Genomic DNA, 20,342 nt, shown 5'->3' with positions numbered 1-20,342 from the left:
ACCAAAGAGTACTAATTTTGGAGTCATGTAGACTTAGGTTCAAAATTTGCTCCGACAATACTACTAGGGTCATCCTGGAACACGTATTTAACTTCTCTGCGACTCGGTTTCAATATCTATACCTCACAGGTTGTTGTGAAGCTGAGTAAGATAAGTGTACATAGACTATCTAACAAATGCCTAGCACTGCACTGTGGAGTAGGTGTTGAATAAATGTTCATCTTCCATTATAATCTGGGACGTTTGACAATGACCTAGGAAAGACATATCCACTTGTTCTATCCCTTCTTCCAACATTGTAGAAAATAACCCAGTTTCAGACTCAGAAAGAACAAAGGGTAGTCACTGCTTTATCCCCATCTCTGAATGCCTATGGGGAAGGACTGGTTCTCACGCCTGAGGTCAGGTAACAGGTTCTGTGTTAGTTGATGACCCTGGCCCAGGTCCCTGCACTTCCTGCCTCCTCCAAGTCTCCCCACATCCTGCACCAAGCTTCCCTGTCAAATCTGACTTCTGTCCTGCCCATCCTGCGCCCCTATAAAAGCAGGAGTCTAGACAAGAACATCAAGAGGTCCCACTGCACCAGCTTCAGACTTGGGGACAATCTGTGTTCTATCCTGGGGCTAAAGCATATGGCAGGAAATTCATCCCTCAGAGTTTCACAGCAACTTTCTGGGACACACTTCAACTCATGACTCCCTCCAGGGAGGGGACACACAGGGTTCCTGCTGGAAGGGGCTCTTGGCCCAGTATCTCAGGGACCCAGAGTTTCTCCACCCCCTATTCAGGGCCTCTGCCCCCTCTTGGCTGGCACTGCCTGCTTCCTTCTTTTCTCTTGCAGGTTGGGCCCCAATCCTGTTCTATCTGCATAGATCTCCCTGTACACAACCATTCTCCACACCCCCTCCTCTCTGCCACTGCCCCCCAGAGATCTACACTTCTGAAGTTGCACCCATCCAACATCCCAAGACTGGATCTTCTTGGCTCTTGAAGTATGGCAGACAGAAAGAGTGGATGGAAGGAAGAAAAGAAGTATAGGTCAGTTGTCATAATAACTAAGAGGTAGAATCATTCAGGAGACATATATATATATTATAATCTCATTTAATTCTATTATCACCATGTCTAGCTAAAGACACTGGAAACAAAAAATTAATTTGTCCAATAAGTAAGTAAAGGAGGGGGTAAGAATCTCAACCCACAAGAGCTAATGACAAAGGTCCTGCTTTTTCCCCCTCTTCCACACAGCCTCTCACTCTCTCCTAGAAGCTCCCACTTCCACTTTCTATGAGAAATAGCTTCAGCTTCCTAAGGGTTTCCTGTCTTCTGTTCTTTGCCTGGACAGAACAAAGATCCCTCTGAGCTGTGACAAGGGACCTCCCCAGGATGACCTAGACTATTAATCAGAAACTCCCTCAATATCCCAAATCAAATTGTGAGGCAATTGCAAAAGGCATGCCCCTCATCACCCCAGCTCTGGATCCAGCCCCCTTCTTCTTTCCAAGGACCTTGCTCTACTGAGGAGCAGGAGGTCTCTATTGCTCCTTTCTATCAGCTACTAATCAGAATAAGTGTTTCTAGTGTTGGAGGGTAAAAAAACCCTCTAATTTCATGTTCCCTTCCAATTATACCCCCATTTCTCACCTCCTCTCATACCAAACTTACCCAAAGAGCTGTCTATCCTGTCTCTACTGCCTCACCTTGCACTCACTCTTCAGTTTACTATAGTCTGGCATCCACCCCAACTATGTCACAGAAACTGCTCTGGCCAAGGTCACCAACAGCCTCCATGATGCCAAATCCAATGAACATATTTCAGTCCTCATCTTCTTTGACCTCTGGGATGCATTTGACACATCAACCACTCCCAAATCTACAAAACTCTCTTGCTTGGCTTTTCTAATGTCATACGCTTCTGGTTTTCTCCCTACTTCTCCAACTGTCCCTTACCAGTGTCCTTTAGTGTTTCCTCCTTCTCGTGGCCATTAAAATGTTGCCCTTGGTTCTGTCCTGGTTCCCTCTAATCATCTCATTTTACACACTCCCTTGAAGGATTTCAGCTGCTTCCCACTAGACAATTGGCCCCACAAGGACAGGGTTCTATTTTGTTCACTGCTGCATCCTCAGCCCCAGGACGGCGCCTTTCATGAAGTAAGTGCCCAATCAGTATTTGTTGAGTTAATGAAAGGCTAGATACTGAAGACTTGCATATCTGTATCTAAAGACCAGATCTTTCCCCTGACTTCAGACACAGTCAATCACCTACCTAACCTCTCTGCTGGGACGTCTCACAGGCATCTCATGCTCATCCTGCCCCAAACCGATCACATCCTCTACTGCCTTTCCAAATCAGATCCTCCTATGGTGAGCCTTCTCTTGATAAAAATCACCACCATCCACCTAGATGGCAGCCAAAACCCAAGGCATTACCCTGAGCTGTTCCCTCTCCCTCCTGCCCCACATCCAACTGCTGCACCCACTCCCAACACTTCGTTTAGTTCCTATCACAACCTGAGTTAATGCAAGAGGTTAAACTATTGTCTGTAGTCTTGCCTCCCTCTCACTCATGGTCCACACTGATCCAAAAAGGATCTTTCTACAACAGAAAGCTGAGCCTATAACTTGCCTTCTTTTAGACTCAAAACTCCTAGGATAAAGTCCAGATTCCTCACATGGCCAACAAAGCCCTGCATGACTGAGTCCTGGCTACTCCTTTGTGGTAGATTTTCCACTGCCTACTATGATAGGAATAAAAGAAGACATTAAATGGCAATGATAAGAGGCAAGCATACCATCGAGATGCAGAAAGAAATCAGGCTCCAGAGCCAGATTCTCTGAATTTGAATCCTGGGCACACCACTTCCAGTGTGACCCTGGGCAAGTTATTCAACCTCTCTGAGCTTCAGTATGCTTCTCCATAGAATGAAGATAATCATAGTACATACTCCCTAGGGTTTTTATGAGAACTAAATGAATTAATACATGTAAGGCACTAAAACAGTATCTGACAATAATAAGAGTGTCATAAGTATTAGTTATCATTAGTTATTACTATATTTCTCTCTCCTCCCTTTTCTGTTTTTGGCTATTTTCCCCTTCCCATTTTCACCATCACTCCTACTTTCTAAGGAAAATAAAGGAGACTCTGACTCTGACTCCTAGGCTTATTCTACATGTTGAAGTATTTATAGTGTGACAACAGGACAAGTGAGGAAGGAAGGTTTACACTTGAGGAGGCAAAATGGCTAGTCAGAGAAGAAAATAAATAGATGCAAGAAGGCCTGGAGAAGGCCAAGGGAGTCAATAGCCACTGGGGTTCAGTTTCCGGAAGGCACTTCAGCGCACAGACAGCAGCTTTCACAGAGTGCCACCACTCCCCCAGAAGGCATGTGGAAGTACGTGGGGACGTTTTCCAGGTGTCACAATAACTGGGGGTACTTCTGACATTTAGTACTCAGGAGTCAGAGATGCTGAACATCCTGTGAGGTCTGAGGGAATGTGAAGGATGAGGGCAATGCGGAAAGATGCATGTTGTGGACTCTGAACTGGAACCTCCTTGACATTCTGAGAGAAGTATCAATAAATTTGAAAACGTAATTTTTAGTACCTTTGATTGCTGAATGGTATTCCCTCTCACTGAACACTGGAAAGAGTGCAGATATTGATTCTGAGTGATTATGTAAACCTCCTGCCCACAGGTTATGCTCTCTTTAAGCATAAGCACCTGCCTCCCTCCCAACTTCCATACTTGCCTACCGAGCTTCTTGGAGAATTTCTCCTTCATGTGGGGAACGATGACAAAGAGACTGTGTAGAATCGAGAGGAAAACTTCCATCAAGTTTGGTTGGGTGGCCTGCTCTGAGTGCCTCTGCAAAGAACCAAGAGGGAGAACACAGCCCACCGGGACTGAGCCTCTGAAGAAGAAAGCATCGGCAAAACTGGCATCAAATCAAGCAACAACAGACCAACCCCTTTCACTTGAAGGGCACAAGAAGAGCTAGGGAACCTGAAGTCACAAGCTTGCATCCAAGAGTTATACCCACCACTTAATAAGTAAGACATATTACCTTTCTGGGCCTCTGTCCCAAAAAGAATAAAACATGGCCTACCTCCTGGAAACAAATGAGATCTGATGTGTAAAAAGTACTTTTTAAACTATAATGCACAATAACACTCAAGTTCCTATGACTATAGCCATTTAGTAATAATCATATACTTTACAAACTGTCTTCACATTTATTTTTCATGTGATCTTTGAACAGTCAGTCATGAGGCAGCCTGATGTAGCAGACAGAGCTCTGGATTAAGAGTAGAGAAACCTGGATTCAAGACCAAGCTCTACACAAAGTTGCTGTGTGCCCGTGGGTCAGCCACCCCCTCCCCTCTTGGTGTCTCATTTCCCTACCTGTAAAAGCTTGGATATCAGAGACATGATTCTTATAGATATCTTTCCTTTTATTTTTTTTTTTTTAAGTGGGCTTCATGCCCAGCATGGAGGCCAACACAGGGCTTGAATTTATGACCATGAGATCAGGACCTAGGCTGAAATCAAGAGTCAGATACCTAACTGACAGAGCCACTCAGGCGCCTCATTTCCTTTGGTTTTTAAACCCAAAAAAAACTTTAATTAGAAAGGTAATAATGCTCATTAAAGAAATGTGTAAAATATGGAAAAGTAGAAAGCAAGAATAATATAATTCTATCCTCTAGTTCTAGACCTGACTCTTCCTAGACGCTTCCTAAGTCTAGGAAGAAGGCAGAGCAGATGAGGAAACCAATGTGAACTGCCCAAGTGTTACTGCTCCTGAGTACCAATCAGAGCATGCACGCAGCCCATGGCTTCTGACAGTTACCCACCTGAAGACCCTGGCATGCTGGCTCAAAGGCTTCTTCAAAGAGGTTCTCTGTCCCCAGAACCAGAGGATGCCTCCCTGCTGCCACCTACTGTTCCCAGTAGGTATTTGGAGGTGCCCTGACTAAAAGGGACCTCTCACAGGTTCACAGGATGACCAAACCTCAAAGAGGAGAGGACTCATCCAAAGTCATCAGAGCAGTCAGCAGCTCCGGACCCAGATCTTCCTACCACCACTATCTCAAGTCAGCTCAAAACGAAGCTCTTTAGGACCAGGTCTCTCTTCAGAATGGCCAAATCTCATTTTACAGAATACATATGGGTTCTTTAGTGAGGCCTAAATCAGACATTCACCACTGCTCTTTACTAATCATAAGAATGCATGGGTTCCAATCTCAGCACTGTTGTGCACTTGCTTTGCAACTGTTGTAACAAGACAACCTCATCTTTCACTTGGGGATATTATAGCACCCATCTCACACAGTCATTGGGATGATCAAATTAGGTAATGAATACGAAGCATTTATCACTCCATAAACACTACCTATTTATTTTATTGTTACTGCTTTATACTTTTACTTAAGAGGCATCTGTTGGTTTACAATGAAACACTACATCTTGGGTTTTTGGTGGGGGGCGGTTAAGATTTTAAAAAAAATTTTTAAGTAATCACTACACCCAATGGGGGGCTCAAACCCATAACCCCAAGACCAAGAATCACACTCTCCACTAAATGAGACAGCCAGGTACCCCCACACTTTGTTTTCTTTTTTTTTAAGAAAAGGAAAACTGGCTGAGGAACAGTACTACTGAGACCCTCTGAAGGTCTGGTTGAGTACTCGCTGCCTTATGTCTCGGCTTGGCTCAACCTCACATTCTCCTCTACAAACTTCATGCTATGTGTGTCCCAGAGGAACCCACCATCACCATGGGGATACAAAGGGAGTCACAGGCACTGAGAAGAAATTCTGAGAAGGCCTCCAAAGTGTCTTCCTTCTCGGCTCCAGGAGCTGTGAATGGATTCTCGTGGGCTGAAGGCTCACTCTGGAATTCCATAGCCAACCTAAGAAATCAATGTGTGAGCATATCCATACTACCTATACAACATTAAGGTTAGAAGCATCCTCTCAGAGGGACACCTGAGCTCAGGGTCCAGGGAAAGTATCCCCATCAGCAGATCTGGAGAAAATTTAAGAGGACTCAATGAGGCAGGACCTGGTCCTTGGATGCCTCTCCAGTTTTGTGCTCCCCACCCCCTCTCTCATAATACATGATTCTTCTACCTTATCACATGTACTTCCCTGAACATACCATGCTACTTGATGTTTTATATCTCTTTCCCTTTATATATGCTGCTCTATCTACCAGGAATGCCTTCCCCACATTGTGACAACCTAATGAATTCCATATATATATATATATATATACATACATGCAAAACTGCCTCTTCCCCAAGACACCGTGAGGTCCTTGTGGGCAGAGGGCAATCTGATTTATCTTTCTACTCCCACTGTCTAGCCACAGGCCTGACATAGAGTAGATATGACAAATTTTGTTAATATGAACTAAGTTAGTCCAACTGGCATTCAGCAAACACCTATAGGGCTTCGTTATTTGGGAAGAAGAACAAAGCCAAATGAGACACATTCATGAGTCTCACGTACAAGGAGACTCATTGTATAGTAACAAAAACTTCACCAGGAGGGAATCTTTAGAAGTCCCCTACTCCTGCTCCTCTTCCTCAAATCACCTCTACACACCCCTCCACATACACACATCTCCAACCTCTGCCCCAGCCAAAGTCCTCTCACTATGCAGCAAAGCATCAGAAATCAAGTGTTGCTTCTAGAATTTCATCCTTCATCTGACTCTTTTCCACTCCCACCCTCTATAATACTGCCTCAGACCACAGAGGGTCCCTCACCTGCAGGCATTTCTAAATCCCTCCAGAGTGCTCAGGAGGAACTTTCCCCTTCGCAGAATGGCCTTGTTAGAATCTCTACTGGAGGCATGGCCCTGAGGTGAGAAGGAGAGGTGGGCACTGTTAGTCAAGTACCTACTCTGTGTCTCAATCTGTGCTTAGAGGACTATAGACCTCTTCCTCTCACACCGGAGTCTGGCATTCCCACACACCCAACACTTTCCAGGGCATCTTGATTATATCCTCACAAATCTAGTCACCTAAAAGCTCTTTTAAAAATGGTAGAAGAGGGAACATTAACCATCTGTCCCCCTGTGAACCACAGGACTGGCTCTTGTTCTATTTTATGTGTGTGTGTGTGTGTATATATATATATATATATATACACATATATATATGTGTATATATATATATATACACACACACACATATTCTATTATACACATATTCTATTATATATATATTTATATATATATTTTATATATATATATTTATATATATATATATTTTATATATATATATATATTCTATATATATATATAAGCTGTCACAGGCTGTTGGACATTAGTCTAACTGGCTATAATACCCATATCAGTTGCTCCAACACACATGAAACTCCCACCCCATCACGTATGCAAAGCTTAGTTTTCAAAGTTAATTTTGAAAGATATAACCAGCATTCACATTAACTGTATCCTTTATGCTATGTTCAGTCCATGAACCATTAAAAGCCAATAATTGCAATACATTGCATATCAGTCAGATTCTTTCTAAGATTCTAGTGAATCCACCCCTAAATAATTTTGTGAGCACGTTTACCATAACTGCTTGGATGATATAAAAGACAAAGTGGTATAGTGTAGTAGGTTTGGGTACAAATACCCTGGGATTTACTATCCAAATTCAGGTACTTGCTAATTTTGGACCTTAGAGAAAAATTATTTAATCCTGTGGCTTTAGTTTCCAAATCTTTAAAAACGAGGATAGCAGTTATTAAGCTTTAAAGCTCTGCAGTGAGGGAAAAAAAATCTCATTATAGATATGTGTGCATGAGAAAAAGCTACAAAGAGTCATAAAAAGGTAAGGCAATTATCTTCTTAAAACACATTATAGCATGATCTTCAGAAGGAACAAGCTGCATGCAGTGTACTGACCAGGGGCCTCCTGTTCAGTGGAGTCTGGGAAAAATCTGCACACCGGTTCAGCATGGCTTCAAGCAAGGCCCGCAGTTCCCTATACTGCACAGGGAGAGCACTCTGGTGGTCCTTCCTGCAGCCAGAGAGACAAAGGCAGGCTTAGGGTAAGGTAAAGGTAGTCCAAGATACCCTCAGGTTCTCAGGCAAGGGGGCGGGGGGCAGTGTGATGGGTCCAGGATTTGATCTGATAAAAATACTTGTTCCAACACTTGTCTAGCTGCATGACTTTGTGCAGATTCCTCATCCTCCCTAACCCTCAGTTTTCTCATCTATTAAATGAGAGATCATAGTACTTTCCTCATAAAATTATTTTAAGGATCAAATTAGATAAAGCACTTAGAATGATGCTTAATAGATAGTAAGCCCTTATAAATGGCAGCTATGACTATTATTGTTGTTATTAAGTAGACAGGGTTTTCTCACAGAGAAGAACCTCCTGGTGAAGAAGTATTATCTAGAACTGAAGGTGCATCAAGAGATGTATATGGCCACTGTCCTCAACTTAGTGATAAGCTCTCTTGGAGAAGAGAGATCAAATTTGCTCTGTTACCTTGATAAGGAAAACCACAATCAACAGGTAAATGTTATCAGGACTCAGACTTTATTTCAGAATAGGGAAGAACGTTCTAAGAGTCAAACTCTATAGAGGTAAAGGGGAAAATCTAGGAGGAGTGACTCCCCATTCTTAGAAACTATAAGCAAAAACTAGAAACTACTTTTGGAGATTCAATCATTGTGAGTATGTGATAAATATAGAAAGTAACACTTAGGGTCCATCTGAGTCCTCATATTCCATAGATTCAGGAAGGCAAGAGTCATTGACTAGTCTAATTGTAAGCTCTAAGAGGCCAGAGTCCAGCTACCTAAATAGAGCTAGATGCATTATAAACTGATGATAAATTTTTAAAAAGATGTTAAATGAATGAATGACTACTTGACAGGGTATAAGGTAGCTGCATTTGTTGCCTAGGGATGCTGTAACAAATTGCCATGAACTACATGGCTTAAAACAACAGAAACTTGTGCTCTCATAGTTCTAGGGACCAGAAGTCCGAAATCAAGGCGTCGGTTCCCTCTAAGGGCTCCAGGGAAGAATCCTGCCTTGCCCCCTCAGCTGCTGACGGTTGCCAGCAATCTTTGTCATCCTTTGGCTCACAGCCGAAGTCACATTTCTATGTCTTCTTCACATGGGTACCTTCCCTCTGTGTGTGACTGTTGCTATATGTCCGAATCTCCCTCTCCTTATAAGGGCACCAGTCTTTGGATTTAGGAGCCCGTACTGTGTGACCTCATTTTAATTCAATCAAAGGCCCTATTCCCAAATAAGGTCACATTCAGAGGTTATGGGTGAGCATGAATTTTAGAGGGGTGCTATTCAAACCAGCACGGTAACTCAGGAGAAACCTAGGTTAACCTTCAGCCGTGGCCCTTTTTTGAACACTGACAGTAATCTGTTGGGCTTTCTGACAGGCACTCAGTTCACTGCATACAGTTAAGGCTTGATTTCCCTTTTCTTCTTCACTTCTAGGAGCTCTACACTTCTACCCTACACTGACTGTCAATCCCTAGTTCCGCCATCTTTGAATTCTTTTCAGCAATTCTCCCTCCTCATTCCTCCTTCCAGTTGTGCTTCCCCGAGACCCACTGAACCACACTCTCCCTCAGAGGGAACACCTCAGTAAACCTTCTAGGAAACTAACATGAAAAGTAAAATCATCTTAGGATTAATAACCGCCTCCTACCTAGCACTCTCCACAATTCTGACCTACTCAGCTTTCCCAGCTTCTTCACGCACTACTCCCTTCACACAACCTGCTAGCTAGACTAGCTACTGTACCCTAAGTAATCCCTATACTTCCCCCCCCACATGGTCCTTCCACAAATCTAAATCTCTCTCATCATCCACCTCCTGCCTGAAAGGAGCTACCAGTCCCCTATAACACTAGCCTCCTGGGAGACCTCCAGTTCTGCATGAACACCTCTAATTGACACTGCTCTTATTCTGTACCTTTGTTACTCTGTTGGTTTCTCATCTCACCCTCACTGAGATTCATGCCCCAGATTTAGAGATTCAAATCCAGGAAAGGACAAAGGGGAAAAAGAGACAGACTGAAGTCATTGTAATATAAATGTTATTTTTTGCTTCCATTTTTAGAACCAACCTAGAGTCAAATCACAAAGACTTCAATATAGTCACAAAGAGACTATCAATATTAACCTTTACCATGTAAAATTAAAGGTATAGCTGGCTGACATTGAGAAGTAGAAGGTAGAGAGGAGAGGAGAAAGGAAAAGTTGTACGCTAATATACTCAGCTAACCAAGTGGGGAGTCAAGAGAAAGCTCTTCAAGTTGAGGGAACAAGAAATACAAGTTTTAAGTATACTATTTAAAGGTTTGAAAACGTAAAATATTATGTTGGCAAAAATGCCAAGGAAATGTAGAGAAGACAAAATAACATGAACTAAATCTTGGTCTTTCTTACTGGTGATTCAAGGAATAATGTCCTAAATTGACAAAGTAGCACCATTATAAGCATATTGTTTAGATGTAGGGAGATAATCACCAGAATTAAAACCAAAATGAATTAAAGTTAGTTTCCTTTAGGAAGTGGGGACAGGAGACTGTTCTTTTCCATTATATACCTGTATATTTTATTTTTTATTATTTGAATATATTACTTTGTTAGAGTTTTAGAAGGGAAAACATGGAAACAGAATTTATTCAAGTTTCCTCCATTACTTTTTTTTCAAGATATCCAGCATCTTTCTAAGTTATAATTTCCATCCTGACCCTAAGATCTCTTAGTCTTACCATCTATTTTGACATCCTTCATTTATATACTATCTTCCAGAAATGAGGCTTATAGTAGTAAAAAAACTGTCATGGTCCCTGATCTTCTGGAGATTATTATTATAATGAGGAGAGACACAAAACAAAAGAATAAACAAGAACATCAAGTGTTTGATAGGTGCTATATAACAGCCTAATGGATTAGTTAGGGAAGGATGCTCTGAATGCGACCTGAATGATAATGGGAAGAAGCCACTCATGCAAAGATTTTAGGGAAGAACATTTTAGGCAAAAATAACAATTAGTAGAAAGGAAGTAGGAGAAAAATCTTGACTAAAAGTTTTAAAAAATTACATCCATGAAATAAATAGAATAAAATGCTATGTAAAGACATGCAGATGGGGTGTCTGGCTGGCTCAGTGGAGTATGCGATTCTTGATCTCAGGGTCACGAGTTCAAACCCCACATTGGGCATAGAGCTTACTTAAAAAAAAATTAAGGGGTACCTGGGTGGCTCAGTTGGTTAAGCATCTGATCTTGATTTCAGCTCAGATCATGACCTCATGGTTTGTGGGTCCAAACACCACATCAGGCTCTGTGCTGACAGCACGAAGTCTGCTTGGGATTCTCTCTCTCTTCCTCTCTCTCTGACCCTCCCTCACTCATGTGCTCTCTTTCTCTCAAAATAAATAAATAAACATTTTTAAAATTTAAAAAAATGCAGAGAATTGGAAAGAACTCTTCCAAATTAAATATGAAAGCAGAAATAAAACACACAAATGAAGGGCTGAAAGATAAAGTCAATTGGGGCACCTGGGTGGCTCAGTCGGTTGAGTGTCTGACTTCAGCTCAGATCATGATCTCACAGCTCGTGAGTTCGAGCCCTGCATCAGGCTCTGGGCTGACAGCTTAGAGCCTGGAGCCTGCTTCAGATTCTGTGTGTGCATGTCTCTCTGCTCCTCCCCCGCTCACGCTTTCTCTCACTTTTTCAAAAATAAACATTAAAAAAAATTTCAAGAAACATAAAGTCAATAAAATTTGCCAGAAACTAGTGCATAATGAAAAAAAAAAAAAAAGAAAAGCTTTCAGAAAACAAAGAAAATTAAAGGACCCATCCAGAATGTCCAACATTGGAATGGCAGTTCCAGAAAGAGAGAACAGAGTAAATAACGTACTGGAAAGAAAAAATTCATGAAAATTTCCCTTGCACCAAAAACCATAAAATACCTAGGAATAAACCTAACCAAAGAGGTGAAAAATATGTATACTAAAAACTATAGAAAGCTTATTAAAGAAACTGAAGATGACACACCAAAAAATGGAAAAACATTCCATGCTCATGGATTGGAAGAACAAATATTGTTAAAATGTCAACACTACCCAAAGCAATCTACATATTCAATGCAATCCCTATCAAAATAACACCAGCATTCTTCACAGAGCTAGAAAAAACAATCCTAAAATTTGTATGGAACCAGAAAAAACCCCGAATAGCCAAAGCAATCTTGAAAAAGAAAACCAAAGCAGGAGGCATCACAATTCCAGACTTCAAGTTATACTACAAAGCTGTAATCAAGACAGTATGGTACTGGCACAAAAACAGACACATAAATCAATGGAACAGAATAAAACCCAGAAATCGACCCACAAACATATGGCCAACTACTCTTTGACAAAGCAGGAAAGAATATCCAAGGAAAAAAGCCTCTTCAGCAAATGGTGCTGGGAAACTGGACAGCAACATGCAAAAGAATGAACCTGGAACCACTTTCTTACACCATACACAAAATAAACTCAAGATGTATGAAAGACCTAAACGTAAGACAGGAAGCCATCAAAATCCTAGAGGAGAGAACAGGCAACAACCTCTGACCTCGGCCACAGCAACTTCTTACTTGACATGTCTCCGGAGGCAAGGGAAACAAAAGCAAAAGTGAACTATTGGGACCTCATCAAGATAAAAAGCTTCTGCACAGCAAAGGAAACAATCAGCAAAACTAAAAGGCAACCGATGGAATGGGAGAAGATATTTGCAAATGACATATAAGATAAAGAACTTATCAAACTCAACACCCCCCCCCCAAAAAAAAAAAAAACTAGTGAAATGGGCAAAAGACATGAATGGATACTTTTCCAAAGAAGACATCCAGAAGGCTAACAGACACATGAAAAAATGGTCAACATCATCCACCATCAGGGAAATACAAATCAAAACTACAATGAGATACCAACTCACACCTGTCAGAATGGTTAAAATTAACAACTCAGGCAACAACAGATGTTGGCAAGAATGCGGAGAAAGGGGAACCCTTTTGCACTGCTTGTGGGAATGCAAACTGGTGCAGCCACACTGGAAAAAAGTATGGAGGTTCCTCAAAAAGTTAAAAATAGAACTATCCTACAACCCAGCAACTGCACTACTAGATAATTATTCAAAGGACACAAAAATGCTGATTCGAAGGGGCACATGCACCCCAATGTTTATAGCAGCACTATCAACAATAGCCAAAGTATGGAAAGAGCCCAAATGTCCATCAACTGATGAATGGATAAAAAAGATGTGGTATATATATTTAATGGAATATTACTCAGCGATGAAAAAAAAATGAAATCTTGCCATTTGCAACAACGTGGATGGAACTAGAGTGTATTATGCTAAGTGAAATAAGTCAGTCAGAAGAAGATAAATATCATATGATTTCACTCATATGTGGGATTTAAGATACATAATAGATGAATATATAGGAAGGGAAGTAAAAATAATATAAAAACAGAGAGGGAGACAAACCATAACAGACTCCTAAATACAGAGAACAAACTGAAGGTTGCTGGTGGGGTGTTAGGTGGGGGGAAGCGCTAAAGGGGTCAGGGGCATTAAGGGGGACATTGGTTGGGAAGAGCACTGGGTGTTAAATGTAAGTGATGAATCACTAAAGTCTATTCCTGGAAAAAATATATATATATATATATATTTTATTGAAATAAATAAATAGGAAGGAAGGAAGGAAGGAAGGAAGGAAGGAAGGAAGGAAGGAAGGAAGGGAAGATTGATTGATTCCCTGACCCAAAGGACAAGTACCTCCCAGAAGCTTCCCTGACTTGACCTGGCCTGCGGGACACGCAGAGGTAGAAAGTTCAGCCCACCTGGGTCTCTCACCTCAGAAAGGCAGAAATGGCCTTCACTGCCTCAGCAGCCACTTCCAGCACAGGGCTATTTACTGCCTCTTGGAGGGCACGGCCAGCATCTCTACACATGGTCGAGCTTGTGAACAGTTTGATCTCCTCTGGCTGCCTAAGAAATGGTAAATGAGCAATGAGTAAGTGAATGCCTATCACTGACTCCACCTTCTTTCCTTCTCCAGTCTGGCTCCTACAGGTCAATTTCACATCGCTTTGCTCACCGAGTGAGGATCTCAGCAAAAAGCAGCAGGCCCTCCTTATGTAGCTCTGTGTTGTTCATCCGCAGGCTTCCCTGTAGGCTCCTCACCACTGACTCAATCCCTATTTCAAAATGACATGGCAGAGGCCAAGGATCAGTAGTTGGTAGTTTCTTCAATGCCTGCCCAGGAGAAGTAAGAGGTTCTGGGTAGCACATTTTTGCTGGTGACCCCTCATGGAGAGGCCCTGACACGGTTGAACTGATGGGATGGGACTGTGAGATCTTTGAGGGCAGGCCCTTATCTGATTCATCTCTGTCTCCCTGAAACCCAGCACAAGCCATAGCACAGGCCCTGGTACTCGAGGTATTCAGTGAACGTCTACTGACCAAGTTGTGCCTTTTCTACTAGACACACTCCTATTCTTTCTCAAAAGTCAAGTCAGAGCTGTGGGCCTCTACTGAGCTCCCATGTCCCCTGTATTTTCCTCTAGCAGAGCCCTAATCAGCTTGTTTATATCTCTCTCCCCTTCCAGAGGACAGGGACCACATTATATGTATCCCTAAATCTCTAGGTCCTAGCCTGGTGCCTGGAATAGAACAGGAACACAGAATATAAAATGAATGACTGAATGCGCCCTGCCTAAAAATCCAGACAGGATATAAAAAGTCCCAGACAAGGGGCGCCTGGGTGGCTCAGTTGGTTAAGTGTCTAACTTCCGCTCAGGTCATAATTTCACATTTCACAGGTTCGAGTCCCGGGTCGGGCTCTGTGCTGACAGCTCAGAGCCTGGAGCCTGCTTCAGATTCTGTATCTCCCTCTCTCTCTCTGCCCCTCCCCAACTTGTTCTCTGTCTCTCTGTCTCTCAAAAATAAATACACATTAAAAAAAAAAAAAAAAAGTCCCTGACAAAGAAGGTATCACCAAGAAGGAAAAGGAAGGGACAGTTTCAAGAAAACTTGAAAGGCTGAATCAGCAAAACTTAGGGATTAACTAGATGGACAGAAAAGGACTGAATCCAAGGCAGAGTAAAGTTGTTCTTAAGGTACAATTGGAATTCATTCGGCAGCTAATAGGAGTGCCTTTTTCTCGCCAAACATAGATACTTCTGTCAATCTGTGAGGGGAACTGTCTGGATATCATTGCTTCCATATGGAATCTGGTAATGAGTTTGGGCTAATAGAGATGACCAGACCCAGCCATCCCTCCAAGGTATAGGCTAGCCCCCCATCATTTTCACTACTACCCAATTTCAAAGTGCTGACCACCCTACCCAGAGCTTGTGGAGGACTCACATCACTCACCATACACCGTGTGGCACTTGGAAAAGAAGAGGGGCTCTTCCGCCAGAAGTATCAAGCAGTTATAGCTGAACCAGACGAGCACTTCGCTGGAAGAGGAAAGGTGCTCAAAGAGGAACTCTGGCCGGAAGAGGGGAGAAAACAATGGATGACCATTGCGTGATCACGATCCATTAACTAAAGCTAGGGCCATGGATTCGTTCAGCATCTCACACCTATTACTTCATCTCTTTACACACCCTCTCCATGAGACATGATCATGAATTCACAGATAAGCCTGGAAAATAACCTCAGGGTTAGGATCTAACCTCATCTTTTTAAAAGATGAGGTAACTGAGACCCAGAGGGAGGTACTGTTAGTGGTAGAGGTGGGACTGGAATTCAGGATGGGTAATAGCAGGATGCAGAGAAAAGTTTTTAAAGCCAGAGAGGCTTGATTTCATATCCCTTCTCTGTCAGTGACTAGCCTTATAAATTTACACCAGTCATTTCCCTTCTCTGATCTTCAATTTCCTTATCCATAAAACAGCAAAGATGAGAACCTGAACGTGGCAGCACTTACAGTGCACCTCAGGGCATATTTCCTGGTCATGACAAGCCCTCAAGAAACATTAGTTCCCTTTGCCTTCCTGTCCACAGGTCTTTCCACCACCTCACACTAGGCGCTTTTTCCTAGATGGTCAAATAAATGACAAAGATCAGTAACAAATTGCTCAAGGTCATCTAAGAGGTGCGTAGCAAGAGGATTCACTTTATGAGGCCTACTTCCTAGAGTCTGTCCTGTACAACTGAGCCTGCCACCAGCCCATCCCTCCAGAATGTATTATCAAAGAATCCCAGTAGCACAGCTACCGCTGTGTGACTCAAGGGTCTCCAATCAGAACCCCAGGGCCCTCAGAGGAGATTAGATGGAGCTCCATACCTGGGATGTCAGCATGGATGAAGGCTGGGGCATGCTTCGCTGGAGAGTGGACCAGCACCGCAGTTATACAGTGGGCACTGGCCACCTGCAGAGTCTCATCTCTAGAGAGGAGAAGCTGGAGAAACAGGCAGCAAAAAGTGCTGCAGTCACACCACTGACAGGTAGAGGGTAGCAGCCTGAGTGCCACAGGGCAAGAGCCCAATTCCTCTCTGAATCCCTCCTGCACTAGATGGTATCAGGCACAAGGATGGTACTCAGGGAGAGCAATTCTAGATTATGGAAAGGAGTCTGCCTGAAGAACAGTAGGTGAGAAACAGAACAAAAGAACACAATGGCACTCAAAGAACACTAAAACTGTCACCAGGAAGGGTTTGGGCCTTCATTAACAGAAGTACTTTCACAGCCCTCATCTGGTTTTGATGCTTGCAACAAGCCTGAAACATACCAGGGGAAAGTTCTACTATGAGCCTCACTCTACAGGGTGTGCTGAAAGGAACCAACATAGCAGGCCTGAGACTGTTATCCTTAGAAAGGCCTGTCTATAAGGTTGAACACTGACTGGGTTTGGGAAGTTGGATTTTAGGAGGGCTCCCACCACTCCCTGAACCATTAATATTGACTCTCTGTGACTAAACTATTTGTACAAACAATGTAGTTTATGCTGAATACCTGCTTTTCCTCCTGGGAGTCTGTACAACTTTGGTTGTACTAGGCAGAGGATGCCTACATGATCAGTCTGCCCACAATAAAAATCTTGGGCACTGAGACTCTAATAAGCTTCTCTGCCAGGCAACAAATCACATGTGTTGCCACAGTTGATTGCTGAAGGAATAAAGTGCATTTTTGTCTGACTCCACGCAGAGAGGACTCTTAAAAGCTTGTGCCTAGTTGTCCCCCAGATTTCACCCCACACAGCTTTTCTCTTTGCCAATTTTGCTTTGTATTCTTTCACTGTAATAAATAAGAGGCATGAGTATGACTATTTACTGAATCCTGTGAGCCCTCCTAGTGAACCATTGAACCTGGGGGTGGTCTTGGAGACTCTCAACACACAGAGGAAGGAATTAAAGCTCATGGAGGTTAAGTCACTTATTCCAGGCCACATAGCTAGTAAGTGGAAAAGGTAAGGCAGAAACTTATGTCAGCCACATCCAAATTCAGGCATCCTCCTACAACAGAGATGCCTCCTCCATCAAATTTTAGATCAGATTATTCCACTACTCAAAACATTTCAATGAATTTCCAAAGTCCTACTGGACACCATAGCTATCAGAAGTCCTATAGCACTTTCAGAAATCAAGGAAAGGGTTAATTGCAACTACATATTTCTTTTAAGTTTTATTTATTAAGTAGTCTCTATACGCCACCTGGGGCTCAAACTCAAGACCCCGAGATCAAGATCACATGCTCCTCTGACTAAGCCAGCCAGGTGCTCCCAGATTTTAAGTGTAGGAGAAACCGGAATTCTAGGGGAAAATGATGAGTAGAACATATATCATGAGCCACAAAGGAGGGTGTGCCTGGTTTTAGAGTTGCAAAGGAAAACGACCAAGTCACATTCATATCTGGTAGAGAGGCATCTGAGGACTGCAAGCTTAAACCCATCTCAGTTATGTCAGGCTTGAATATGGACACATGATCAGCCTTTCTATTAGTATGCAAAAGGGTTTCTATACAGCATTAACCTTTATCTTCTATTTTATATAGGAAATGACATGTATCTTAAAATGCTACTGATGTAAGGTAAACCATTATTTTATATACCACTAAGAGTAAAAGAGCTATTATTAAGCTATAACACAGCACTGATGGTAAAATGTCTCCCAATTTCAGAGCTGTTAAAATGTAACAAAAAAAAAAAACTTATCTTAAAAAAAATGATATTTAGGAGCACCTGGGAGTTCCTAATGATATTAGGAGTTCAGTCAGTTAGGCGTCCAACTTCGGCTCAGGTCATGATCTCAAAGCTGACAGCTCAGAGCCTGGAGCCTGCTTCAGATTCTGTGTGTCTGTGTGTGTGTGTGTGTGTGTGTGTGTGTGTGTGTGTGTGTGTGTGTGTGTGTGTGTCTCTGCCCCTTCCCCATTCATGCTCTCTCTCTCTCGCTCGCTCTCTCTCTCTCTCAAAGGTAAAAAACATTAAAAAATAAATAATTTTTTAAAAAAAGAAAAATGGTATTTAACTGCTAAGCAAAAACAACAATTCTTGGCTTAAAGTGCATGTTCCTTATTGTGTTGAGAAAGAAAACACTCCAAACCTATTTTTCATCATAAACAAAATTAATTATGAACATCTGTCTTTAAAAAGATCCTAATTATTTACCGTGATTAGCATGGGAAGGGAAGGGAAGGGAAGGGAAGGGAAGGGAAGGGAAGGGAAGGGAAGGGAAGGGAAGGGAAGGGACGGGACTAGCATGATTTTTCCTGTTTAATCTCTAGACTCATCTTAGGCTATCACTTCTTGGCCTTTTGGCTAATATCAAGTGTAAATTCATCTTGGGCCACATCACATTCCACCCACCATCCATCCCATTGGCCTCCATCTGCTCCTAGAACACATCAGGCATCTCTCTTCCTCTAGCCTTTATTTGCCGTTCCCTCTGCCTGACATACTTTTCTGCCCACTCTTCATATCACTAGCTTACTTACTTACTTAATTTACTTATTTTCAGCCTCATTGAGGTATAATTGATCACTGGCTGACTTTAAATCTCCAAGCATCAGCTCAAGTGTCAACCCTTCAGAGAGGCCCTGCCTACCACTCAACCTGTAGCTGGCCTTCCTCACTACTATCTCATCTCCTCTTTGTTTCCTTTATAGCAAAACTAGAATACTTTGCTTGTTCATTTGCTTGTTTATTACCTGCCTTCCCCAGGAGACCATGCAAAGGCAAGGAACATGTCTGTTTACATACCATGATATTCCCAGTGCCTAACACAGTAACTAACACCTCATATTAGTGCTCAGTATATATTTGACTAAATGAATGGATCAACATTGCAACAGAAGAGACACAAACATTGACAATATATTCCTAGGGATCTGAATTAAGGGAGAATAAGTTGATTACCAGCCAAAATCAGGAAGGAATAGCATTAGACTCTGACAAATATGCCAGAACAGAGATAAAAGGATATATGTTGATCTTATCTTTATTTAAAATTTTGGTATTTTGTTCACTATGAATTAACTTTTTTTTTTTTTGCATTAACTTTGATTTTTAAAAAAATATTGCAGGGGCACCTGGGTGGCTCAGTCAGTTGAGTGTCCGACTTCAGCTCAGGTCATGATCTCATGGTTTGTGAGTTTGAGCCCCATATCAGGCTTGTTGCTCTCAGTGCAGAGCCCGCTTCGGATCCTCTCTCTCCCTCTCTCTCTGCCCCTCCTCTGCTCATGCTCTCTCTCTCAAAAAAATAAATAAATATACATTTAAAAAAAAAAATATATATATATATATATATATACATACATACATACAGGGCACCTGGGTGGCTCAGTCAAGGTTAAGCATCCAACTTTGGCTCAGTTCATGATCTCGCCATTCGTGAGTTCTAGCCCCACTTTGGACTCTGTGCTGACAGCGAGGAGCCTGGAGCCTGCACTGAGTTCTGTGTCTCTCTCTGTGTCTGCCTCTCTCCCACTCAATGCTCTGTCTCTGTCTCTTCTCTCAAAAATGAATAAACATTAAAAAAAATTTTAATTATATATATATTTAAAAAAATTTTTTTTAATGTTTATTTATTATTGAGACACAGAGAGAGACAGAGCATGAGCAGAGGAGGGGCAGAGAGAGAACGAGACACAGAATCCGAAGCAGGCTCCAGGCTTCGAGCTGTCAGCACAGAGCCTGATGCAGGGCTCAAACTCACAAACCGAGAGATCATGACCTGAGCCAAAGTTGGACACTCAACCGACTGAGCCACCCAGGCAACCCTATATATATATATATATATATTTTTTTTTTAATATATAAATATATACAAA

General features: G+C 42.2%; 1 protein-coding gene across 4 annotated transcripts in view; it reads right to left on the bottom strand.

Annotated features, from left to right (window-relative positions):
* MEI1 (meiotic double-stranded break formation protein 1) overlaps window positions 1-20,342 on the bottom strand; it is a 77,741-nt gene that overhangs the window by 44,821 nt on the left and 12,578 nt on the right. For 3 of the 4 annotated variants that reach the window (XM_053226860.1, XM_053226858.1, XM_015077918.3), the window contains exons 8-15: window positions 16,362-16,476; window positions 15,443-15,559; window positions 14,163-14,262; window positions 13,919-14,053; window positions 7,928-8,042; window positions 6,777-6,868; window positions 5,774-5,915; window positions 3,757-3,868 (exon numbers count right to left, since the gene is read on the bottom strand). In XM_053226860.1, the coding sequence (XP_053082835.1) occupies window positions 3,757-3,868; window positions 5,774-5,915; window positions 6,777-6,868; window positions 7,928-8,042; window positions 13,919-14,053; window positions 14,163-14,262; window positions 15,443-15,559; window positions 16,362-16,476 (928 nt within the window). The remainder of the gene's footprint in view (window positions 1-3,756; window positions 3,869-5,773; window positions 5,916-6,776; window positions 6,869-7,927; window positions 8,043-13,918; window positions 14,054-14,162; window positions 14,263-15,442; window positions 15,560-16,361; window positions 16,477-20,342) is intronic. The other variant, XM_053226859.1, reaches the window with a different exon arrangement.

Source organism: Acinonyx jubatus, chromosome B4 (genome assembly GCF_027475565.1).
Source record: "Acinonyx jubatus isolate Ajub_Pintada_27869175 chromosome B4, VMU_Ajub_asm_v1.0, whole genome shotgun sequence".
NCBI classification, from domain to species: domain Eukaryota; kingdom Metazoa; phylum Chordata; class Mammalia; order Carnivora; family Felidae; genus Acinonyx; species Acinonyx jubatus.
Note: the sequence above shows the minus strand (reverse complement) of the source record. Positions and strands in the feature narration are given on the sequence as shown.